The sequence below is a fragment of the Platichthys flesus genome, chromosome 2 (genome assembly GCF_949316205.1).
Source record: "Platichthys flesus chromosome 2, fPlaFle2.1, whole genome shotgun sequence".
In the NCBI taxonomy this organism is placed as follows: Eukaryota; Metazoa; Chordata; class Actinopteri; order Pleuronectiformes; family Pleuronectidae; genus Platichthys; species Platichthys flesus.
In genome coordinates, this window is record NC_084946.1 from 21,007,344 (window position 1) to 21,034,154 (window position 26,811).

The 26,811-nt window shown below is 41.2% G+C and overlaps 1 protein-coding gene across 2 annotated transcripts in view; it reads right to left on the bottom strand.

Annotated features, from left to right (window-relative positions):
* Nucleotides 1-26,811, bottom strand: part of ppp1r16b (protein phosphatase 1, regulatory subunit 16B) — a 71,850-nt gene that overhangs the window by 16,189 nt on the left and 28,850 nt on the right. For both annotated transcript variants that reach the window (XM_062405635.1, XM_062405644.1), the window contains exons 3-4: nucleotides 9,615-9,685; nucleotides 187-332 (exon numbers count right to left, since the gene is read on the bottom strand). In XM_062405635.1, coding sequence (XP_062261619.1) covers nucleotides 187-332; nucleotides 9,615-9,685 — 217 coding nt within the window. The remainder of the gene's footprint in view (nucleotides 1-186; nucleotides 333-9,614; nucleotides 9,686-26,811) is intronic.

Genomic DNA, 26,811 nt, shown 5'->3' on the forward strand with positions numbered 1-26,811 from the left:
TATTAATTTAGTTATTCATTAAAAACGTGGTCTTTGCTGAAAGATGTAGCACCGCTGCTCTTTCTCCCTGAGGCCTAATTAGCCAGATATTACATTTCATAAAATTGAAAGAAGCTCTCATGATGGAGGGCGGAGTGGTTCTGTATCTCAGACAGTGTGATGTATTAGAGCATCTGCATGACTCACTGTGAAATGAGAATCTTGACCAGTCCTGCATGGCCACAGGTGGCAGCAGCGTGCAGAGGTGTCCACAGCTCGTTGTCCTGAGCGTTGACGCCGGCTCCTCGGTCCAACAGGATCTTCACCATCTCCTCATAGTTGTCTATACAACACTGTGAAGAGACAGAGGACAGAGGACAGAGGACATGGGAGGAGGGAGGAGGGGAGAGGAGACATTTGTTTATTTTTCATAATTTAATAGTTCCCACTCAAGTAGCTTATCACACAACCTAAAACTCTTCTTTGCTCCCGCCGCCTGCAGATGAGGAGCCCACAAGTAGACAGGATTTTAGTTTAGGTTTGTGACATCACATTTTCCACACAGACATTTGCTTACTGCAGTGTTAGAGTATGATCACAGGAATGTATCAGTGGGAAACCTTCAACTCTCACTCAGTTCTGATTCTTCTTCCAATAAAACATTTGCATGGATTCACGTGGAGTTCAACTTTGATGAACTTTGACCAGCGACATTCACCTTCATTTGCTAATGTGTGACCGTGCTTTTAATGTGGAAGTATGCAGCCGTGGCGCTGACTGCTTATTTCACTCAAAATATGTAATCTATCGTTACAAAGACACATGCTGCATGTTTACAAACGTGATTCTGAAAATGTGATTTTCAGAACCTTAGACACAGACATAAAACAAAAATAGTGAGAAAATGGATGAAATACAGACGGAAAAAGTCAGATGGACACAAAGGGGGCAGGATAACAACAACAAAGAAAAGCCAGATATAACACTGCAGGACCTGTGAGTGTGTATCTGCTGTTTTTAACTTGAGCTCTTGATCTTGCACTTTCCTCTTGTTTGAAGGAAAATGAAATGCTGTGTGAAAAAGAGCTTTTAGTCTGATGTAGCATATACAATACACACAGTGAGTAATCAGCTGCTCTGCATTGATGCCACACGCCTCAGCACCTTAATCATTGCAAGACAAGAATGAGAAGAGACTCATTTGTCAGCAACAGCACCGACGAACAAGTAGTCCGTAAAGCGAATCGCCCCAAAGTCCTTTCACAGCATATTGCAGGCAACAGAACTGAGAACACATTAGGCCAATTTGTTCACAGTCAGTGTGACATCTCAGGCATTGTGTGGGTTGTTCCCTGGATCCAGAGACAGAGAAACAAAGACACAGAGGGACAGAAAGTATTTTCCTCGTTGAACTGGGTGTGATTACAGGGTGGGTAGGAAGGGGAATTTTCCATAAAAATCATCGTCCAATCAAACTGCTGTCAGCGGCAGCAGCAGTTGTCTCCATCAGAGCTAATTTGGTGCGAGTGTGGCAGCACCACACGGCTAAACAAAGACAAACGACAGAATAGACGAGAGAGGGAAACAACATAGAGGGAGGAAGAGAGACTGAAAGACGCGGATGTGGGGATAAAGAATGAGATTATGCAGTCACAGTAGGAGGGTCAGACATAATCAGAAAACTGAAAGTGCGAGAGGGGCAGCTCAGCACGAACACACGTTAGTATTTGTGCCGGTAAAAGCTGTTGATTTAAAATCGGCCTCATGATATCGAACCTCTCCTCACAGCAGTTCATGGTACGGAGACAAAGAGTCAACGTCATATAGACATGTGTTTTTTAGAAACAGATGTTTTCCCAAAGAAAATGTTTAAATTTGAGGAGTCACTTGGCCGTTATTTCACTTTACTCTTCCTCTCTGATGTCGGTCAAGATGAAATGTCAAATAAATAATAGAAAATCAAAACCAAAAAAGATAAATAGTGATGAAAGCAGCTGATATACATTCAATTGTTGTACTGTTTTATACCATTTATCATGTAAATGCTTCTGGAAAGTAACAGTGTATCCCAGCATGCAATTTGGACGGAGGCAAGGACCCTGGACAGGTAACTAACTAGTTTATAACTTGGTGAACATACAAATCTGTACTCGCTTCCAATTTTCATTGCTATCCACCGAATCATTAAAACCTTTGCAGAATACTTCAGGGACGAAAAATCATTTAATTGTTCTGGTGGAAAATGTTTGTGGAAAAACAACAGTTCTTCTTCTCAGCAGCTCATCACTCTCACTTCAGGTTGCTCACATGCACAAAGATGATGCAAACCAGAAAACTGTTCTTTTAAGCACTCTTAACATTTAAACTGTTTATTACATAAACTAAACCCAAAACTGAAACTATTGTTGATCATAATAGTCTCTTTAAAAGTCATATTTTTCAAACTAAACTCCAGATATTGTTTGATCTAAATTCTCAAATGTGAGGTTTTTCAAAATAAATGTCTATGAGGTCTTGGTTGTGAAAAACAGAACATCGATTTAACATCAACAAGTCTCGGACACAGCTTCCACCAATGGAAGTCCAACAGTAACAGGTTTATTATGTAAATCACATAAACCTGGAGGAGCTGAGGTGTAATCTCTAGAGGTTTCCTGTATCCGAGTGAAGTTGCAAGAGCAAGTCTCACAAACGCACACACACACACAGACACACAGGCACACACAGTCACACAGAGGAACAAACATTAACATAAACCAACAGGATAGAAATGATGAGAAGGAGAAAAATAGAGGACAGACGAAAGTCATTTTGAGAAGTGAAAACAATAACAGCAGACCTATCTTAAATGTCCAAGTTATATATTTATAGGACTCGCCTATGCTAATGTGCTAATAGTAACAGATCAAAGTGGGAAAAGTACAAAGTAGAAACTAACTCTTAACTATGTTTGAATCACCATACAACACAATCAAGGCAAAAATAAATATTGTATAAAATTGTTAAATGTTATTTTTCCGAGAATAAATATTCTTTCTTCTTAGAAACGAGTATCAGTGTCATCCAGTAAACAGGTTCAGTGACTGTGAGGGGATTTGGTGGTTGAGACGTCACTTGTCATCTCTGTCAACCTAAAAAACAAAACCTCAGCAGCCACTCTTCTAAGTGACCTGCTCTTGATCAGTGTTTCCACCTTCCTATTTAAAAAAAAAACTGATCTCAGTACAATGAAAAAACTACTTGACTACTCAGACGTATAGAGAAAATTAGTCGCGCATTCTTTTGAGTTTTGTAGCTTTATCTGTAGGGACGTCTCTGACATTGTGTACGTGCGTGTAGGTGCATGTGTATCTTAATATACAGCACAAGGAAGGAAATGAAATAACTGCACAGATGCAGATGGTTGATAGCAGACAAACAGATCAGAGGTGAAATGAATAGTAAAGCAGATACAAACGCTGACTGACTGGAAACACGATTCAAAACCTTCTTACACCCAGGTCTAAAGATTTCACAGCAAAAATATGAATCTAACACAGAAAAGGAAAGATTGAAAATTTACATAGAAATATTTGGTGTTCAATGGTTATACTGCAACAGTGGTTTATATTTATTAAGGCCTCATTTGTCTTTTTTTATCACTATGTTTTTTTCGTGCATTAAAAATCTAATTGACCACCGGAATCCAATTCATATTGGGTTTTGAGCTGTGGTTGCTGTTTACATTATGTGTCCCACATAAACAGAGTCTGACCTGTGGATCAACAGGTACAGTAGAGTTAAATAAGACTTCTCTATGGAAAGGGTTTCCCTGCAAATGCTGATAGAGCTACAGAATCAGAATAACTAGTTAGTACAAAGTATTAACCAAAATGTGTGGTCATGCTCTTTTTAATTATAACCCACAAAGCCTGATCTTCTTTTTCAGTGGAGTAAGTTCAACATGTGAGAAGTCTCTGTATGTGAATTTAAAGAGAGTTAGACGATAGTGAAATCAGTCAGGTGGCTTGAAGAGTAAAGGGAATAAATGAAAGCTCCGATATACGTAGATCTGGTTCCCAGTTATAGGGCACAGGAGGAGGCTCACTTTTCATTTTATCGGAGGAAAATCTGCATCCAGCACAGTGTGAGAGGACCATGTGCTGCTCATCACACATTATATTATTTATTTATTTATTAAAGAATGTATTCAGCTGCTCTGGGATGTGAAACAGAAAGACCACAGAACAACCAGTCGCGGATTTGAGACCTTGTAGAGCTGCCAAAAGCAGCCGTAATGCTCTGTGGAAACCAGTCTACAGAGCCAATGTAATTTCCGGTGTCAAACGTGTTCAAATAGCTGTTAAGAGTGAGGGACAGAAGAATGAGTCTCTATTATAATTTCCCCATCTGTGCTGGCGTGGACGCATGTATGAAGTTTTTGAATTGTTTCACGGAGATAGTCATTCAGAGAAAAATGAGCAGCGTCATAAAACCAGCAGGAAAAAAGACGCACAAGCTTGACAGAGGCGCCAGATACGCTGATGGATGAGCTCACAACTGAAGCTGCAGAAACAAGACGTCTGCAGAAAAAACACCAGCTAACAACTCACAGTCAGAGTCGACCTGCTACGCTAATGTCTCAGCCGTTTCTCTTTAAAATCACAACATACCTGCACCCACAACCTGGCAACCACGCTAAACGTCTAGCCTTCCCCTGCAGATCTGTTGTATACCACCTCCATCCCTCCTGTCCCGGCAACAAGACAATGAAGCAAGCAATGAAATAATGTGCCTTTCATTCACACAACGACAGAGTGTGTGTGTGTGTGTGTGTGTGTGTGTGTTTGTGGTACCGGACAAAGGCCCAAATTATGTCTGTGTGGCTGGAAAACAACAGCGAACAGTCTTGCTGGGATCAGTGGGCTGAGAAGATTGTGGCTCGGCCTGAGGATCCAGCTGAATTTGCAGACTTCTGACTGAATGGTTGAAATTCAATGAGGCCGTCGCTGACAGCGCCGACACTGAACCTGAAATACTGTGAGTTTAAATCTGGTGAGAGCCGCACCAGGTGGCTGAGAGTACAGCTGAGACTGCGGGAGGTTAAAGGTTAACAGAGGCTTTAAATTTTACAAGAGCTCAGGCGACAGATGCAATTCATGAGGAGCGAAGAGGTCTGAGACGCCCGAGATGCCAAGTTCAGCTGTTCAGAATTAAATCCAAATTGCTGAATGAATTAAATCTGGGCTGTGACAAGCAGCTGGGACTTCAGAGGAGAACAGGTACGCGGCCTCTACTGAGGATTTCTGGGCTCCAGCACAATTCAAACTGCTGTTACACATGATTTCCTCACTTTTTCTTTCCCTCCTGTCGCTCTCTTACATAAATTAGTTCCATTAACACAGTGATCCTGCTCTACAGCCAATAAGACCCATTTTCTCTCGCTGTACCTGTGTGTGATGTTGTCCGTATTCAGCTGCTTTACCCTCGATACAAAGATGAACAACATTTCTCCACTTACTACCATTATAAAGCTAAAATATCCCAAATATGGACATTGTCATCTTTTACTTTTGACATCAATTGAAGCCAGAGTCAGTGCAGTAGTGACTATAATGTGGGGCTGCGTCATCAAGGTCCCACTGACACACATGCTGGACCAATTGCCAGTCGTAGCAAGTTGGTTTCACCACAAATTTACCATGCATTAAATAACAAATGAAAACCAAACCTGCCAGATCAACAGAATCCAATTGAAACCAGGGCACTCTTTAACTTTTGGCCGAGGAGGCGGGGTCAGCCACCAGGGGGAGATCAAGAAGATTTGGCTTTATTTTTGGGAGCTGTCATGTCATCTATCTTAACAAGAGCATCGATTCATCTCTGTGACGACCTCTGCAGTTCGACAAAGAGGTGAAACAACAACACCGGCCCCTTTCTGTGTTCGTACCTTTCACAGAACAGCAAGTTGAATAAAGGTGCAACATTCCTGCTTTTAACAGGTTGTTTAAACAGGGCACCAGCATTTGAGGAAACCTCCGAAACAAGAACAATGGCACAAAGTAAACTGACGGTCCCTTTGCTTGTTACATGGAAACATGTTGGCAGAGCTGACTGAACTAAATCATCAAATCCTGCAGGCGATCAGAACAGCACAAATTCAGTCGTCTCTGTGTAAGTGTTCGATTGGTTGAATCATTGAAATAAATGTTTTTTAAATGGGACTCCAGCAGCAGTCTGTTGATGTTCTGGGTGACGACACGCCAGAGCTCCGAGCCGGAGAACAGCTGTGACCCGACCAAATATGGGACAATGTGACGTAGGTGTGTTTGTGTGTTTGTGTGTTTGTTGTGAGTCAGAGGATGTTCCGACCAAAAATATCCCAACAGTACGTTTAATTCCTCTCGGTTAGGTAAGCTTTCTGCTGACTGCAGCTTTGTGAATATGAAGCGGCTGAAGTCCCGACATTTACTGGATGTGCAATTTGAGAGATTTCAGAGTCCGTTCCTCAGGATATTTTCTTGAATGTTTCCCCCCCAAGCCATAAGACAATGTCAGAGTTAGTCCTAGTGAGAATAGGGCAAGAAGCTGTCCTGAAGATTCACAGTGAGGGAGTTGAAGATGTTTCTAACACAATGTTGCTTAACACAAAGACCCCCCACCAAACTGAATGTTCCAGACATTCTCCTTTTGTGATGACATGGGAGTGATACCATCTAACTCTTGGCATGAAAGCAAATTAGCATATTTCTTCATTCGAAGACTCGATTTTTTCTTACAGACTATCCCAAAGTAACCTAACCAAGAAATACAGAAAATGATTTACGACCCTTCCAGAACTAAAGCTATCGAGGAGATTTCATGAAGCACCCACTGATTATCACAGGCTGACGTAGTAAATTGTGAAGTGTGTACAGGTGTGTGAATCCATGTGCTGCGGTTTTACTCATGCTATGGGGACCTCAATCTGTTTACACAGTCCCATTATTGGAATTTGTCATCCTTATGGGGACAAAGAAGTGAATTATGGTACTGTAAATCCTTCAACTTTGAGGTGAGGGCTTGTTTTAATGTTAGGTTTAGGTTAAGGTCAAGGGCTAGGTAAAGCATTACATCAATGACAGTCCCTCTGGTGTGTGTGTGTGTGTGTGTGTGTGTGTGTGTGTGTGTGTGTGTGTGTGTGTGTGTGTGTGTGTGTGTCTTGGCATATACAGTGCTTCTGCAAGCCATTTATGATTAATGTTTCATTTCAGTGAGGTGAAACCAACCCTAGATAGGAATGACATCTCATTTAGAGAAACATCCCCACAGCTTTCCTTCATTTATCTGAACCTGTCGCTCAAGGTGCAGGTGTGAGTGTGAGTGTGCGTGTGAGAGAGAGAGAGAGAGAGAGAGAGAGAGAGAGAGAGAGAGAGAGAGAAAAAAACACTCTTTTCTCAGGATCCATTTTACTTCCTATCTTCTGGCAACAGTGATGGTGTGTACATGTGCTATTCCCTGTGCGTGTTTATTGTCTTCCTCTCTGCCTGTGTGCATACGGTGGTATTTTGTAAAATTGCATCAGAAGTGAAAAGGTCTCATCTTGAAGACAATGTACGAGCCGACCCATCGAAACAGCTGATTATCAGCCTCTCCCACACACTCACTCGTACACACACACACACACACACACACACACACACATTCAGATACAAAAAGGTCAATCTGATCTCCTGGCAGCCAATGGCCCACATCATTTAAAGCACCAGCCACACTGGTCGAGACTGATGGTCAATTTTTCCTTTCGCCTGCTCTCTTCTCTGCCTCCCAGCATGAGCCTGGATATTAGGTTCTGAGCAGCCAAGAGCGAAAGAGAGAGATGGGCTGTGTCAGCTGAGGCAGAGAGGGCATATACTGTCCGAGGAAATAGTAATCACTAACTGTGGAGGAAAAATGAGAAGAGCGGGGAGGATGAAAAGTTAATGAAGAGAAGACACTGAGGTAATAAATGAGCAGAACAAGAGTTTTGACCTTTACCTTTGACCACCCAAATCTTACCATTTGGGCCAAGTTTGAAAAGATGCTCCGGCAGCGTTAAAAAGATAATACGTTCACGCACCCTGACTTTGAGCGCCAAATTCCAATGAGTTCATCTGCGTGCACCTTTGTACCAAATATGGAGGAATTCCCTCAAGTCATTATTGAGATTTCATGTTGACACGGACGTGACAGAAAACCAACACATTCAAATTGTGAGTTAAGTCTTTGTTCTATAGACGAACAATCACTCTCGCTTGTTTGTGTTTACAGATGTTTTTCTTCAGCGTCTCTCATCTGCAGTAGTTGAACCTGCTCAGTCAGTATCTGCACCATCTTTACACGCATCTTGCTTCAGAACCATTCTCAAATATGAAAGATCTTTGCCAGCTGGTCTCTGTTTTTTCGAAATTAAGGAAAGAAAAAAGGCAAACGAGACACGATCCATTCTCTATGCAGACACCTGCGATGTGGGGCACTGATTGGACGAGGTGGAGGCTCTGATTAGCTCAGCAGTAATGGATCTAATTAACAAGGGAACAGTTTCCTGATTTCCTCTATGAATTTCCCACATTTCCCCAATACTGAACTCATTGCCTCACTTTAAAAAAAAAAAAGGTTTCAGAGTGAGAAAAGCTCAACACTATTCTGCACAAGGCCTTTAATTCCTTCCCCTTACTTTAACCTACAAAGGTTAAAGTAATAATAAATGTTATAAAAATAAAATACTTGGGATGTTTTGCTGCTTGGTAAAGAACCAGCTTAAAAACCAGGAGCTGCGGAATGTTTGTTGACAACAGAACTAACTCAATATTACATTACACAGTTTGAAAGGGCAGGTTAGGCACCTTTTCAAAAGTAATATTTTATACAGTCGTGACTATTTCATATCCAATATACTGTTGAAATTAAGCCAGGTGACATTGTTGAAGCAGAAGTACATTCAGGCTATGTGGACCCAAATGATACAGAAAATGAGGAAAACAACATTACATTTATCAAAATAATGTGTTTCTCATGTCCAATGCAGAAAGTCTGAGTTTGCTACCCACACAGAAAACTTGGGGTTATTTAAAGCCTTTGAAATGAGGAAATAAGACTGAATGACGCACAGTTTGTTCATTAGTTGTATACATAAACATCAAAATGCCATGTTTAACTTCCCTAGTAGATTATAACTTAATTCAAATTGAACTCAATAACTTACTTTAAGCAAAGCTCAGTTTAGGAAGATCCATTATGCACCAGGTTGTCGATAACTGACAATTTTACTTTTATTTGCTTTCGACCATAAGTACATGTCTGGTTTTCACAGCAGGAAGATGCATTATTAACCATTCTGGGGGGGGGGCTGGAGCCAACCTCAGCTCACATGGACATGGAAAGGTCCTCAGTCCATCACAGAAACAAACCATCATCCAACTCCTCCACAATCAATCTAGAGTCCCCCCATGCCAACATGAGACAAACTCCAGGCAGAAAGGATTTGAGCCATTAACCCTGGTGCTGTGAGGCGGCTAATCTCTAAACAGGTTTAGCATCAAACATGCTTCAGTTCTTGATTGACCCCCGGCTACTACACTCTGTAAGGCTATATAACAGAATCAAAGTGGTGTAAAGGCCGAGAGGGACAGTCTCACCTGATGCAGGGCGGTGAGGCCGTCTTCATTGCAGAGGTCTGGACTCACGTTGTTCCTCAGCAGGTAACGAACTGATGGAGAGAGACACAGAAACATGAAGTCTCACATCACTCTGAGCAACATTTCTATTGAAACACTGGATGACTTTCTGTTGCCTTAAATAAATGCATTTTAGAAATCAAACCAGAGGCAGAGGTCTGCATGCTTCACTTGTTCTATTTAAAAAAACAACATTGGTGATTGAGAAATGAAATTTGTCAGTCTGTTGTCCACACTTGCGAGTTAGGAGGCGCGCATGTTTCCTGATGTTACAGCTGCTCAGTTATAATCAGCATTTCAGAGAGAACGAGATGTTCAAGCTGCTGCAAACAAAACAACAGATGCAGGATACAAGCATGAGATGAGATTCCATAAAACCCAATTCCTGGTAATTGCTCTCACAGCCTGTAGGTGCACCGCAACTTAACCTTTTGTTAACCGGTGACCAATCACCCATTGATTTGTGCGATCCATTAATCAGTGGACATCATCCTGATGCATCGCTGCCAGGATGTTACCCAACTGACCTTGGAAATATGGATGATGGGGAAGAGGAGGCAGGGCGGGTTAGTGATGGAGGATGACTTAATCACGCTTAGGATTACATTGTTTGTCTGTCTCATGGTCCGAACAGATAAACCGTCCACCCGGACCTTAATTCAGCAAATATCAGCTATCACAGTCTGCACACTGGACAGCTGCCCGACTGCTAAAACCGCTAAATCTACCGGCCTGGGCAGGAAGCGGCGGCGGCATGTACGCCTCCTCCCCACGTTATTATTATCCCCGGTTTTTTGGCACCTGCCTTTATTTCCCACAGAAAAAAACCCAGAGCAAATGAGTGAATCAGGTTATGTTGATCACGATGATGATGAGCGCTGAAAGAGAGATGAGAGAGATCTGGGATGACAATATCACATCTGTCCCTTAGACTGAGAGAAGAATGGTCACATACACATGCACCACCTGAGATGCACCACATGCTTTGTAATAGAATAAAGGTTTTTCCATATGCAATGCTCAGAAACATGTGTTTTCCAAACTGCTTGATCTTTAATTCTTCCCTGTTATGTTTCTCTGAAGCCTTTGTTCCTGAGATAACAGACATCTGGGGCCAAGGCTCAGCAGCTCGCAGGAACCGGCTCCAGCTGCTTTTCAAAACAGTCCATCCCTCACAGCTCAATAATGTGAATAGAGAATCCAATGCAAAGGAAGTCTCTGGAAGCCACTGATCTCTGTGGTCCATTTTCCAATTTCGATTCACAGAGGACAGTTCTTTGTATTTCTGCCTTATTGACGCAGATTTACACACTGGCATGGACACTAAGACACAGTGTCAGTGCAGCAAAGCACAGTAGAGTCACAGATGTGTATATAATGTATAAAATCAACAATCTGCGTTTGATGTGAATACCTTGATAAAACGGGATATTGCACTTTGGACAAAATGTGTCTGGGGCCAGAGCTTTATCTACAGGGAAGGAGAATGATGAAGACGTGCAGCCATCGGCAGCCGAACACCATTATATGCTTCCTGAATCTTAATGGGTTCATTATCTATCTATTAGGCTGCTGATAAGTATCACTGGCAACATATTATTAATTATTTAGTTTTGCATTAGAGCCTGAATCAGCATGCAAGTTTCTGTATGGAACTAAGATGTGTTTTCGTGTCATGTTTATTTCACCATCACCTCCACTGATAACACTTTAGTCCGAAGTTTTTTCCAAGCAAACATTCATTATGTTCCACTTTCATAACTAATGAAAGTTTGCAGCTTTTAACCGTTTTCTATGAAAATATCAAGTGGAGGACCAAGGACTCATCCCCATGATGAGGGTTATATGTGATCAGCCGCCTGCCTGACGACCAGCACTACAGCTGCACACACACACTCTCAAGGTCTGATTCTAAATACTAACGCCGTCCTTCTGTGCACAGAACATGTGTTCACACAAACAGATGAGTGATAGTTTCAGATGTATCTTGCTTCACGTCCATTGTTTTCTCAGGGTATGAAGGTGACTTTACTAAAACTGTCCACTGACCGTATTACCAGATGACTTCTACATCAGCTCTGCACCTGTTGAGCTTATGATAAAAACATTTTCAAGCAGACAGACTTTAAAGACCAGAGGAGTCTGTGACAAGCAAATGCAAACCAATCTTTTGTCTGATCAGAGGACACAGAACAATCTCGGTTCGAGAATGTGGAACAGTCACAACAGCTGCAGGTCTTTTTGGAGCAGTGTGACTGGGGATGTATTAAGGGATGCAACACATGAGTGTTCAACCCTTTCTAAACCAGAAACACAAGAAAAAACTGAGAAAACATATATTCAACAGGGTGAGTAGAGTACCTGCTCTAATGTAAGCAACTTGCAGTAAATCACTAAATATTGAAGAAACGGGCAAAACACACGTTGAAACAACTTTAAGACAAATTGAACTAGACAAGTTGCCGGATGAACTCAAACTTCTAAAAACTGCAACATTTATCTCTATTCTGGTCTGGACGATTCCATTTTCCAACAACGCTGATATTCTACTGCTCAGAAAAATGCAATTTTAATGCAACTACAGTTTTGCATGACTATAAAACAACCCAGGGATCAGCAGTTTCATGAAGATACAGTGGTGTAAAAAAATTGTGAATTAAGAGGCTGCATGCACCTGCTCATATCCCCTGCTGAAACACCCTGCTATTATTCTCTATTTAACACAGACTGGTATTACACACACAAAGCAGCGCTGCAGTGTGGCTTGGTGTGTGTACGTCACGACACATTTACACCTAAAAAACGGGTCTGAGATTAGAAATGATTGTGTTCTCGCCATTTCACCTTCAATTCTCACGTTGTGTAGCTTCTCCTCTCTGTGAGTATTCACCACACACACACACACACACACACACAGACACACAGCAACGGAGAAACCGATTCCGTTCGGTTCTACCAGATGGTGACAGTTTTGTAATGTTGTCCTTCGAGGGGGAAGGCACAAGTCAGAAAGTGCTGCCTGCTCTCCCGGCTGGAAATTCCACATATATTTTTTGAGTATCTGCCTGCAAACCAGTGTGAGATTAAGAAATGGACATGTAGCAGCACGGACTTGCTCACCACCACCAAACAGCCTGGTGTTTGATTGGTTTCTTTAGGCCGGCATGCACCATGATATATGCAGTGGTGCTGAATTGCTTTCTCTGTGAGCAGGGGCTGGCCACTGATGCATTACTTAGGATGAAATGGATTTGAGTGATGCTGGTGATGCACCGGCCGACGTGAGGGAAAGACAGAGAGACGTGTAAACAGCTCGAGGAAAAACCGGAGAGATGGCTCGATTTGAAAAACACACTTTAATATTGTCATGTTCTTAATATTTACGAATGTTTTTTTATTACTCTGATTTGTTTCTTCTCTCTTTTAATACATATTTTATGTTGTCTTGTCGCTTGATTTTTTTCTCATTTCTAAGAGGAATATTCGGTCTTTGATTTTCAATCTTTGTTGTGTCTGAACCAATCGGCGTAAACAGAGCTCAGTAAAGTGCTCATGAAATTCAAATGATCCAACTGTCGTGGATTTACTGTAGTTAAATACGGAGCTGGTATGTGTATGCGAGTATGGGTAATAAGTGTGTATATAACACAGGGTGAAGGTGTTGACAGGTTGTGACATAAGAAAGTAAAACTGTCAGAGGTTCACACAGTCACATTCAAATACGTCAATACTCAGGCCACTTAACAACTTACTTTTTATACTGGTAAATATTTTTTCTTCTTTTAAAAAAGGGGCAAGTGTGTGTGTGTAGACAATAGCAAAATATATTTACAATCAGTGCCTTTATATCTTAATTTCCACCCATGTCCATTTGTTTGTTGTTCAGCAAGATTATACAAGAACTACTGGACAGTTTGCCATGACACTTAGTGGAAGGATGTGTAATGGGACTGGCTCTAGATCAGGATCAGGGGGCAAATCCAGGAATCTTTTATCACTTTTGTTGACAATCAGTTTGTAGTGTTTTTTGAAATTATCGCTGATATTTCCCAGGGAATAGTTCACGGACCTTCTTCAAGAAAACAAAAATCTGGCATTTCTGGTGGACAAGTTGGCCTTGGTGGTGACTCTAATTTCAAAACACAAACTGATCTTTGTGTGATCTGAGTCTATTCATCTGAACAGTAAATCAAAATGCTGTTTTCTCCCCTATAGTTTTGATTTGTTCTGTATTACAGATATGTGCCGTTATGCATCACATACTTATGCTGTTTATGGATTTGAGCTTTGTCTTGATTTGTTGCCAGAACTTTTCAATCATATCAAAACATTAAAAAAAAAAGCTCTGAGAGACGATTTGTCTCCAACACGTCAGTAAAACAAACACACTCCCACCTTGCTGAAAGATCGATGGTGGAAACAATTTTCTAAATGAAAAAACAGAGAGAGCATCAATAACAAAAACAAAATCCTTTTAGAGGCATCGACTAATTACCATAATCCAATTAAAAGATAACTGGACACATTAGTTAACGCAGGGCAGATCGACAATAATGTGCAAACACATATGATCATGGCAACTCGTGATTACGCGTTACGAGCACTGAGGAAAATTAATTATCAACTTTAGTCCGATTAACACATTAGAAAAATCAACATTTAACAACACAGGATTAGTTGAGCCAGAGAACCAGCGCAGACACAGAGACAAACATGCAAACACCACAGAAAGAATGAAAAACTCCTCGATCAACAAAATCTGCCACTTCTTTCTCCGAGGTTCCACTGACTGATTGTTGCAATGGCAATTATCGTTTTGCCTCTTTAACGTCTGACTAGCAGCATGGAGCCTCAGAGTTGATGAGAAATTGGGCCTAATATGTGCAGCTTTATTTGATCTCACCCCATGGTGTGTGAGTTTTATGATGAAAGGGAAAATGGGATTATAAAGGATATATGATGCAAACCTAGTAACCAAGTAAATGTGGGGGTGAAACATTGTGATTCATCACGCAGAGAGATACTAAGAGGAGAAAGAGTGAGGATGGAAAACTGAACGTCAGCTGCTTGAGACACAGATTCCTATCTGTCTGTCTGTCTGTGCCCCCCCCCATGGGACCAAACAATCACACACACACAAATCTTTAAAAACCATCCATTACATCGCAGAGTTGCCATGGTGATTATCTGACACCCCACAAGCCAGTAACACAGATCTGCAGGGATCTCGTGCACGTCTTCCTGGGCAGGTCCCAATGAATTCCCACTGAGGGAGGAGACGGCGCTGGACGAGATGCTTCCCAAAAGATAAAAAAAGTTACAAACAGCAGCACAGGAAGAGGAGCACTCCCTTCCTTCCTGTTATCTCAGATGGCCTCGACAATACTCCATGTGCAAGTGGAGTCAAATCCCCGAGTCAGTCAGGCCACAACTTTCCTGAACACTGACTGATGACAAGTACTTTAGAGTCAAGTACCAATGCAGTTTTCAGCCACAGCAAATAGTTCAAGCATTTAATATATTCAGTGATCAGACACATCAGAGTTTCTTTTATGTTTTTTTATGTGTGGTTTTTCCTTTTGCTTAATGTTGTGCAAAATATAGTTTCTACATGAGTGGCTCTAGGGAGGGAGATATTAATCTGTGTTCCACATAAACAGATTAAAAAGATTTAAAGTATAATAGATGACCAAAGATTGAATGCATGGGTTGATGTCCCCAGGGGATATATTCTAATGACTGTGGTGATCCCCTGACCTTTTCTCAGCCACCTCCTTCAGGTTGTGTTGTGCAATGTCATCACAGCTGTTGAATGGATTGCAATGATATTTTGACCAGACTTTTGTGTTCCCATCAGGATGAATTTTACTAGGCTTTGAACCTGAAATATCTGAATGTATGAGCTGGTGAGACAAAAATGCACATGCCCTTTGGGTTTGAAATGATGGAATGACATTTTTTCACTGTTTTACAGACCAAATTATACAATATTAAAAATAAATTAATTTTTATTTATTTTATTTTTTGAGAGTAATCGTTTGTTTTGTATCTTATGTTTAAAGTCAGTAAAGGATCAATAAATATACGTAATCAAAGCTTTCTTTAAACCTTCAGGCGAAATTGGATGTAAAAACTACGAATTTGAACTTCACATCGTTAGTTTTGTCTTTTTACAACACAAGCCTGGTTTGTGTTGTCATTCATCACACTGCACACAATCATTTACTATAGATAAATCAGATCATATCACCCTCCTGTACAAGTACGATAACTTCCTGTTTGCATTTACACAGATTGGGATCTGTGTAAATGAGTTATGTCAGGATTCATGTCGATGAGCCTTATTCCTCCTGTTCAAAACATCGCTGACATACCACAGATGAGGAAACTTCATATCACGGCCAATCACAGGCCCAGACACTCTGATCTATAACATCAGCCGAGGATCGTACAATCTAAAGCTGACGTACAGAAAGAAACGCCGAACACTCTGCATGACTTTTATCATGGAGGATGAATATTTTGTTTTGCAGCCGAGTGAAGAGCAGCAGCGTGGATGTCCTTATGGTCAGGGTTGAGCTTGGGATGCTGACTCATGCTGATCTGCCCATAGGCTCATATAGCCAGTGAAGGGAGGATAAGTGAGTAAAGATGGTGATATGAGAGGGGCTACGTGAGCTCAAATGTAAGAAGTAAGTTAAAGAGGAGGGTTTATTTTCCTTAAAGTGAATCTCTCTTCACCTTATCAAAGAAACAGCAATCAGAGTATCACTCTTAATAAAATGTCACTGTGGTTTATAATCATCCTGAAACACGGATGTACTGGTGAGAGGGCAGATTCTAATGCACTGAATAAAGCGAGTGTGTAATAGTCGAGGGTGCAGTGTAAAACCTTTTAATATGATTTAAATGAACTACAGAGACAGGGGTCAAACACCAGGCGTCTCACAGCGACTCTGTTACATATACAGCTCAAATCCCCTCACTTTCATCAACCTATAGCATGTTTTCAGAAGGAGATGAAAACATTCTGGACATAATACAGGAAGCAGAATTAATGCCTGAGCCTCTGAGTTGGTGTTTTCCACAACATCCGTTTAAAGACACATCAAAGTTGGTGCTTGAGGAACGAAAGTCCCCAACCTGTGTTCACAAGTCAAAACAAATACCAGGGATACGTAAACTAATGCCACAGTGAAGTGGATATTAACCTTACCCTGGGCACTTATTAGATAACTGTCTCTCCACTTGTTCCCATGATGCAAAGCAGGTGTTATTAACAGTTTCATTCGTTCATTCATACAATGACAAACCCAGAGAAAAGTCTCCAAACCCTTCAGATTCCTCTCAGCTCTGAACAAACGCTGAGATAACAGTTCTTTTGCAGCTTGTGTTTCAGTTTACCTTCATCTCATCTCTCACGGTGTCATTTCCGGCCCCAGCACCAAACAGTGTTCATTACAAAGCGATGATAGCAATCAAGCTGCAGATTGACACAGTAAGCGGGTCACTGGTGAACATATGGAACCATTTGGCGGGTGGAGAACCAAATACTTAAGTAGGAAAGCCATCAACTTATAAAGTGGAAAAAAATGTTAATGGATGTGGTGTGTAGTCACTGCTTATTTCTGCAGCCTTTAAATATAGAAAGAAAAACGATTATCTTAAGTGTATAAATAATTGACTATGTATTTTTAGTTCATTTGAAATGAACAAAGAAAATATGTAATGAAAATGTTCTATTATGTCTTAGTTTCTTTTAAATTCTAGCATGATTTTTTAAATTGCTGAAAACTATTTACCTTAATTGTTTTATACATTTTGAAGATTAAGATTAAGATTAATTTATTTGTCCCAAACACATGCACAGGCACATTCATGCAATTTTAGGCAAATTTAACACAGAGCAGTGAGCAGCCATGTACGACGCACGGGGAGCAGATGTTGGGGGAGTAATGTGCCTTGCTCAGGGGCATTAGACAGGGTAGGGAGAATCCTCTTGAATTTTTGGACAGATCAATCCAGGTTTGTCTTTTTGTTGTTTCTCCGTGGAGTTGAACCAGAGACGAACCAGAGACCTTCTCTGCCCATAGTCCAAGTTTCTGACACTAGTCCTTGTCCTAGTCCAGCGCGTCTAGATGTGTGAAATGACTTAAAAATGCTCTGTTCTCTGACAAAGTTCTCCTCAACTCACCACACTGGGGTAATTGATAAAAAACATTTCTACTCTTCACTAATGTCATGATTAGGTTTTGTCATAACGTCTTTTTGTTAATTATTTTGCTAATTTACTGCAAATGGAAAAGTCTGATAATGTGAGTGAGTCAGTTCTCACAAATGAATATCTGTAATCTCAAAACAATCCAAATGCGTTAAACTGACAAACAGAGCAGTAGTTTGCAGGAAACAAAATAATTATGTCCCAAAAAGGCCCGTTAGCTTTGTCTTCCTGTCGGGGGGGGGGCAGAAAAGCAGGCCACTCTGCACGTTTATAAGTAGCAGCTGAATGACATTGGTTTTAGTAGGACATTATGAGGGAGGATCATTGATATAATTAGTATTCCACTGTGTGTTATAATTATCCTTCACACGATGAGCTATTCAGGGACTTTAATTGTATGTTAGGCGAGTTGAGCAGATGTAGTTAGATGGCACAGGAGGGACGGCGACGGGAAGACACAACAAAATGTGGCTTGGGAGGCAGCAGGTGTTTTCTTGGGAACAAATTAAAACACTGAGGGAGAATTATGAACAACGTCTTTCAAAGATCTCAGGTTTTGATTAGTAAGAGCTGATTGGTACTCACTCTGGGGCAGATTTGAGGTGCTCTTCAAAATGTAATTAACAGGCAAATCTTTCAGGTTGACATTATGGACACGCTGACTAATGCCAGGGGAACTGTTGTCTGGCACTGAATCAGCATCTCAGCCAACGAGTCAAGGGGCAGGTGCAGTCCATGTCTGTCAAGACTCAATACCCACAATGTATGCAGTAAAAAATAAGAATAAAGGAATTAATTAGCAGCCATTATTTTGACATAATTACTGTTTATTTTCTTTTAAAAGAGGATTGTTGAGAGTGAGCACACCTCCATCGAGGATAATGCCCCAGATCACGCATTGGAATCCGCTTCAACATTAAATCTGTCCTTCCTTGGGTCAGACCGTACCACTCCGCAAAATGTTATGGGAATCAGTTCAGAGGTTTTTCTCGCAATCCAGCTGACAATTAAAGAAGCGCACATGAAGACATGACCTCCTGGGTTGAAGTAAAAAGGGAAACTGTTTTGCTCACACAGACAAAACAGTCTCTTATCCGTTCCTATTAAATTTGTGCCAGTTCCTTTGACACATCAGCCTTCCCACATTCTCACCACTGACTGGCATTGAAGTGCACCTGTCTGCATGCTGGCCGGCCCAAACTTACACAAAAAAGGCAGATGAAAACAAAACACGCTTGGCGAAGGAAAACTTGTTCTGTGAGGTCACAGGGACCTTGACCTTTGATCACCAAATTTCTAATCAGTTCTTATCTGAATCTTTGTGAATGTTGATGCCACATATAGAGTGTTGGCGAGAAGGGGATGGGGCCAAAGCATAATGTCTCTGGTCACAGCTTACTCTAAATTTAGTTCATTTGAATTAACTTCAAGTCTATATAACTATCACATAGTGTCAGGGTTTCCTTTCAGCTTTGAAAATAACATGTATTTCGGTCAAACTAGTCAGGCCAGAGTCCACACCAGTGGAATTCATGAATATCTGTTTATTATTTTAATATGAGCCTAAGCCACATCTTCTTGTGCTCTCTTGTGTGTCACTATGAATCTCTTAATCTCTAAAAAATTAGACTCCGCCAGGTCATTTTACTGATTCTAATATGTCATCGTGGAAATTCTGAAACAATAGATGCATCACACAATACAAAAGGAGTTAAAGCCGGGGGTATTTTTGGCCCTCTCTTGATCGACAGCTCCACGGATACAAAGAGCTGCAGGGGTTGGCATTTGTTCATCCCAGCTCAGCTCCACTCCACAGCCTCCGTAATAAGTGATAAAGGGTTTTTCAGTTGAGTCGGCTTAGTATTTGGTATTTTATCAAATTAAAATCTATCCTCTAATCTGACCTCTGACTGTGGGTTTCTTTTCAATCCCTTATCAAATCCATTAAGGTTTAGTTTTCAAGGCGTGTAACTAATAAGAGTAAAGATTATCACTACTTCAAAGGGCTAGATCAGCTTTAATTCAAAAACACAGTTAATTACAGTTTAGCTCAAAATCTGAGTAATTTTAACTCAAACATGAAATGACCTATCTTCAAATTGAAACACCTCAAACGTTTCTCACCTTCAGTACTGTACGAGTTTTTTTGTAGCTTCAGCAGATACATAGTTCTAGACTTTATTATCATCTTGGTAATGATGTGACCGTCCATGTTTGGTTTGGTCAGGCCTAATCCTCACTGAATAATCCTGAATCCTATTGACGGATTTATAGTGGGGTGTGTGTGTGTGTGTGTGTTTGGGGGGGGGTTGATGGGCATTTGGAGAGACACTGGAGGATGGTTTTAAAAAGAGTGGGGGAGCAGCAGGCATTCAGGGAATTGGCAGCAGTGGATCAAATCTGACTCACTGTGCCATTTAAACAGCTCCGTCACTCAGACAGGTATTTGCTTCAATTCCCGTCAGTGGGGAGGATGTGTTGAGGATTCGGTGAAGCTGCCGTGCTGCCGGAGACGAGATGGTTGTGGACGCGTTATAGCAGCTGGGATTTCAGAGAAGCTGATAACAGGCAGTTTGACTTGAAAAACAAGATGTTAATTGTTAAAAACAATAACTGACAGTAACTTTCATGCAGGGTGTCTGCAGTTTTTGATATCAATTGAAATTAAATTAACTTTTAAAACCAAAAGTAAACGCGTTTGGTTCTTTAGATTCCATCGCCATTTTCCCACGTTTGAACGATTTTCGTCACAAGTTATATTTAACAAAACAAAATTTCCTGTTTTTACATTACATGTTCATTCATCTATTACTTTTCTTGATGTCCACTTTTTGACCGTCGTCTTTGGTGCTGCAACAAAGCAAAATCCCCTGCACTAATAAAGGATTGTCTTATTTTACATTCATGACAGTTCTGTCCCATTGAAATCTTTATTGGCAAGAGATTGGCGTCATTAAATTTGACGTCTACCTTTGACAGTTTAACATGATGGCGAGTTAGGCCAGCAGCCGTAACCACATCCTGCAGCAGCAGCAATGATGATGCACAATTTGTGCCTTTGCATCCGAGGGCCATGGCTGCCTGGACCTCTATACATCTGCCTCAGTTACCATGGAAATAAGAGTTAACTTGAGAGTCTGTGCTCTCCCAGGAGATTTGACTGATGTGGAAACGGGGGAGCAGAGAGAGAGAGAGAGAGGGGGACGGAGAGCGAGAAAGATAGCTCAGCAAGCTCATTGGCAGACAATCGCTTAGTGCGGTATGGTTCACTAAAGACTGCAACTGACCCAGCAGAGAATAACAACAATAATAATGTGGATTTCCTGGGAGCACTATGAAGGCACATGAGTGATGTAGCGTAGGGACAGAATGAAGCAGAGGTAGTCAGTTCATTGCTCAGGTTTTATAAATGAGCCGTTGTTGTGTTGTGACAGTTACACGGCCGAGATGCATGTTCAATTATGATGCTAAAGAAGCCAAAGCGCTGATAATTACATGGCCCAGTGAATCCTGTTCTTCCAACTAACAACATATATTCCCAACACAACAATTAGTTCAACTTTTGTGTTTGTATTGTTGGGTTTTTCCTCAGTATTCTTTTTCCCAAATGACGTAACGTGACCGGGGTGAGTCAGACCCCTCTGCCCTGGCGGAGGCACGTGAACCTGCATGGCAGGGACGAGACAGCAGTGGCAGTGTGTGCCAGGCCGAGCAGCAGCAGCGCCTCGAGGAGCCCGCCCTGACGAGCCCACAGAAGAATGTTAATTCATAGTGACAGAGCATGAGCGGGGGAGCAAAAGAGTGTGACAGACTAGAGATGAATAGAGTTCTGTTGACCTCTAGGCTGCCAGAGACTCAATGAACGCTGCCCTAATCACAAGAGCTGACTAAAAGAAGAACTAGGAGAAGATAATGGCCCAAAACCTCACAAACCGACAGAAGAAATGGTGAGAAGGAGCAAAGTGCTGTCAGGAGAATAAGACCCGTCCTCATAATCACAGAATCTTTCGATAGATGCCACAAGCATGAGGATCCATTAAAACTGCAGATCTCAACCCCGTCGTCGTTGCAGCCCCACTCAGAGTGGGAAATGTCAAATCCCACTTAAATAATCAACTGCTCAGAATTGTTGCATAAAATCATCGGTGAATGCACGAGTGGAAAAAGCAAACATGCAAAGGGCCGATGTTGAAGTAGTCTCGATATGATGAGCCGCACTTTGGTCACCAGGAGAGACGCAGGGGTCGTGAAACGGATCACACTCGTCCCATGAATCAATAAATGAAGGAGGCATCCAGAAAATACCATATGGCTTATTCAAATGTTGGCAGATTAGATGCAGTAAATGCAAATTCTTTGCTTGATAGGTTTAATTGAGATATAAGAAAGCTCAGCCAACACAGAGACACTCAAATCCCTTTAGTCAGCGGTCTAATGTAAACATGGGGTCATAGGGGTCACAGGCAGCAACTATTGAGTATTTTACTAATCATTGTCCTGTTATATAATAAATTATCATTTAGTCAATCAAATTTTCAGGAAACAGTATAAAAAAAGGGCCGTTGTGCGATGAACAACAGCAAACTGTGAAAAATCATGTTCCTGTTTTACACCAAACAAGCACATGTACATATTATTGCCAGTAGAGGATTTTGCCTTTCTGTTGTTTTCTCCCCGGTGACAAATGCTATACGACGATAAAAACACTTGCCAGTGTTGCTGTTACAGAAAACAAAGACAAAGATTGCTGTCACACGATGTTCCCAAGATGTAAAAAAACAAAACAAGAAAGAGAAAATACCAAAGATTAACGTTCATGGCTATTTAATCGCAGATGCCAGAAAGTTCAATGTGCGTCATAGTGCGCAAAGGGGAAATTTACATTTGTCAACATTAAAGCTGCTCAATTAAAGAAGGAGAAACCAGCTTTTCACCCGGTGTCATGTTTCTCTCAGCGCCAATCGGATTTGGAGCTCTGGCTACTGCAGAATCCTTTGACCAGAGAGCGACTGTATCATTTCTCATTGCAGGCAAAAGCCACATGTTGTTATTTGACCAGTGGAAACAGGGCCGACAGAGGCAACAACAATAATTTCAAAAGGCTGGGGCCAATTGTTTATTCCTTAAGAAATAACTTTAATGATTAATCAATGGGTTATTGCGTACTCATTTTCTACCCACTAATAATTCATGCGTTATTGTCTCAGCTCCAGTCTGATCATTACCGAAGAAGAAGACAGGAATTCCCACAAAGCTAAAAAAAAAAACATAGCTACAGTAAACAACACATTTCAGATGTTAAATTATATCCTGCACTTTTTCACTCCATAAACTCAAACAAATAGTTCATCATTGTTTTTCTTTGGAAACGATGCAAAACAGAGGCCGACCATCTTGCGCTACATTTATCAAAGGTCAGGGGTCACATCAGCCTACCTGAAAATGTGAGTAAACAACCTGCTTCATCAGATCAATGGTTATTACTGAGAAATATACATTCTTTGTTCAAATCTATAGCAGAGTTATTCAAGATTTTTTTTGGTGGGGGTTTTGTAACAAACCTAATCAAACAGTAAAAGGCTACTTAAGGTCATATAATCCACAAAGAAAAAAGAACAAAGACTAGGAGAGCCAGTGCATCATATCTCTGCTCCTTTTTATCACATCCAATGTTTTACAGTGTTTGAAAGTATTTGAAAGAAGTTTCTGGATAACAAGCTGCAGGCAACTTTTACTGTTCAAATGTCTGTGAGTATAAATCCTTTGAAATTTACCAATTCTCTTTTGTCTGGATCTGAGATTATTACTGCAACACTGAAAGACCTGCATCATCACTGAGGATAAAACAAGGGGTTTTCAGCTCAGCGCTCTGTCATTATTACTGACAGCCTCTAATTAGCAGACATTTATTTTCCCCAACGTAACTGACAAGGAGAGTATTCAACCTCAGACAAATTGTGAGTGCCTACTTCCCAATTAATCAGCTTCTTAATAATTAAAGAGGAAATATTGGGACTAGTAAATAAGGAGTTGGACGTGACACAGAAATAAGGTTTTGGTAAATAGACTTCGGTGCTTAGAGGAGCGACCACGCTAGGGGAGATTCCAATTAACTGGCTGTTGGGCCAATAGACACACGATTTGAAAAATCCACTGTCGTACGGATGAAGCGTTTCCTCCTGAAAATGGAAATTTTCGGCCCCAACGATCGATCCACTGAGTGTTCATTAGTAAACAGGACTCACGGCTGACTTGTGCTGTGGTGGTTGTCGCGGTTCAGACTGTATTGGATCAGAGTGACCAATGTCTCGAACACTGTTGCTGGGGATTGTTTCACTAAATGTATTCATGCCTGATGACTGATGCCTCATCCTAAACTAGAATATTTTGTGATGGATGCTATGCTGATGTATGGCCTATCGCTAGTCAGCAGTACTACCAACAATTGAAAGTGAAGTCTTACAAACACTAAACTTAGCCATTTAACTACATATTGCCAATTTGCCGACATTTGAGTTGGCTCAAGCTAAAGCGACAACACTGGAAATTACCTCTTTACAAAACGGTATGAGAACATCTCAGTATGAACCAACTTTGTCAGGTACCTTTTATCTTTTTTACCCATTTTATCGAGCCATGTGATCCACTTGTCCCCCAAATAAACAATAACAATAAAGATTCTTATCCTAAAGTTCAAGACTAACAACAGGGGCACTCCAGCGGAAAAAAAATAAAAACGATGCTGCTGTTAATTAGCTAGAAATATGACTTGGCTCCATGCTTCCCATTCTATTTCATTACATCTTAATGTTGGACAAACAGTGGGGGGCACCAACCTCGGTAGCAATTAAACGTACAACACCGCTGAACGGAAAATCAATAACACAGTGGTAGTTGTTGTTGTTTTTCCGTATTATCTCCACATGTGATGTAAAATGCGTCAGTAAAATGTCCTTTGCATAAATAACATATTCTATAATATGGTCCTGTATATTGTGTAGAATATGATAGTGTTATAATTTGAATCCAAAGTGTGTTTGTCACCGTCTTTGCTCTAAAGGGTAACTTGCATGTAGTGTCTTAACGTGTTGCTGAGAGATGGAGTGTAAAAGAGCTGAAAAGAGGCAGAACAGACACCACTGTCAGAGGTCAGCGCTTTCTTGAAAATTGAGATTTCCTTCTTTGTTATTTTTCTTTATCGTTGTCTCTTTTCACTGCTCTTGTGTGTCTTTTTTAATGCCACTCTGCTGCTGCCATATGCCGGCGAGCAGCTAAGCCTATCACTGGCCTCCGAGGAGATGGTCTTACCGCTCTAATAAGGCAGCAGAAGAAGACAATGCTCCTCCAAGGCCTAATTTGCACACACATACCTAGATATGAAAAACAGGAGGCTTTACTCGCTGCTACAGTATTTTGCTTTTCTTAAATCAGGAGTTATTGCCCTCCCTATATTTTTATGGTGATGATATGGCTGTAAAAAAATAAATAAGTGGTGAACCAAGAGCGAAACTTGCAGGGCTAAAAATGGAAAGTGAATTGTAAGTGTGGCTTCTCTAACATCTAGTTACAAGTTATGATTTGCAGTTGGTAATTAGAGGTAATCATTGTGGTGTGTGTGTGTGCGTGTGCGTGTGCGTGTACGTGTGTGTGTGTGTGTGTGTGTGTGTGTGTGTGTGTGTGTTGAAATGGAGTTCAGGGATGGGAAAGACTGAGCTGTAAAACACTCGGTAGGTTCATGGAGTGGTAAAACACAACAGGAATGACACAAATGATGTTCCCATGATCACAATGACTGAAAGAGAATGAAGACCATTTTCCAGCCATTTATTATCCTCAATCTGTGGGTATTTTCATTCTTTGCCTATTCGATTGGATCTTTTTAAAGATAACAGTGTTTAGGTCGGTCCATACTCTCTCTATGTGTATATGTTCACAGTCCCCTCGGACCCCAGTGGCTGCTCCTCTGCAGCATAGCAGCTCTCTGTAGAGAGGAAAACCGATCAGTCTCCGTAGCCAGGGAGCTGAGCAGAGAGACACTGAGGTGCTTCACAGTAATTTCACAGTCATCATCCCTCATCAACGTGAGGGGGCAAGAGGGCGATGAAATGGGCCTAGAAATCAGACTCTGGAATGCATCCAATCGTCTGCTTCCTCTTCTTTCTCACCCCCTCACACTCAAACCTTCAGGGTATCTCTGGCTGCTGAGACAAACTTTCTAACAACACTGAGAAGTTTGTTTACATTCATGCAAGATCAAATATGCTTCTTTATCTGTCCTTGTCACGGCCACACAAACACATAGCTTGAATGCACATGGCGTCCTCTGCAGCTTCAGTCTATCTGAATCTCCTCACGGCCTGGTGAGTCTGCTCCCTCAGCTTTCAAAGTACGGAAGCAATAACACACACACACACACACACACACACACACACACAAGCAAAGACACATACCTACCTGTCAATGAAGCCATCATAGTTTCAATAACACCCCCTACTGTTCGAGATACAGTAAAGCTCAAAAACCAGCAGGACTATACAACCTGCATACAAATAACCACACACACATTTGTTAACGTACGCTCAGACACACACGTGCCCTCCAGGCAACACAATGCCGCACTGATTGCAACTCCAGAGAAAAATGAGCAGCAAAACATTCACTCATCCACTCTAACCAATCAGGGATTAAAATAGGAGTCGGCCCAGCCAATCAAAGCCCTCATCTTATTTTGGCCTTGATGCCGGTCGAGTCAGCCTCGGGTCAAAGTCAAACTCACGCTCTCTCTCTCTCTCTCTCTCTCTCTGTGTTTTCTTTTTTACTTCTCCCTCCTGCTCTCTCTTTCCTTCTATTCATAAAAACAAGTTGATAGGTGGCTTCATTTCTTTCTTTTTGTAATTTGTCATTGTTTTCGGGGAATTTCAGAGTCGATGCTGGTTT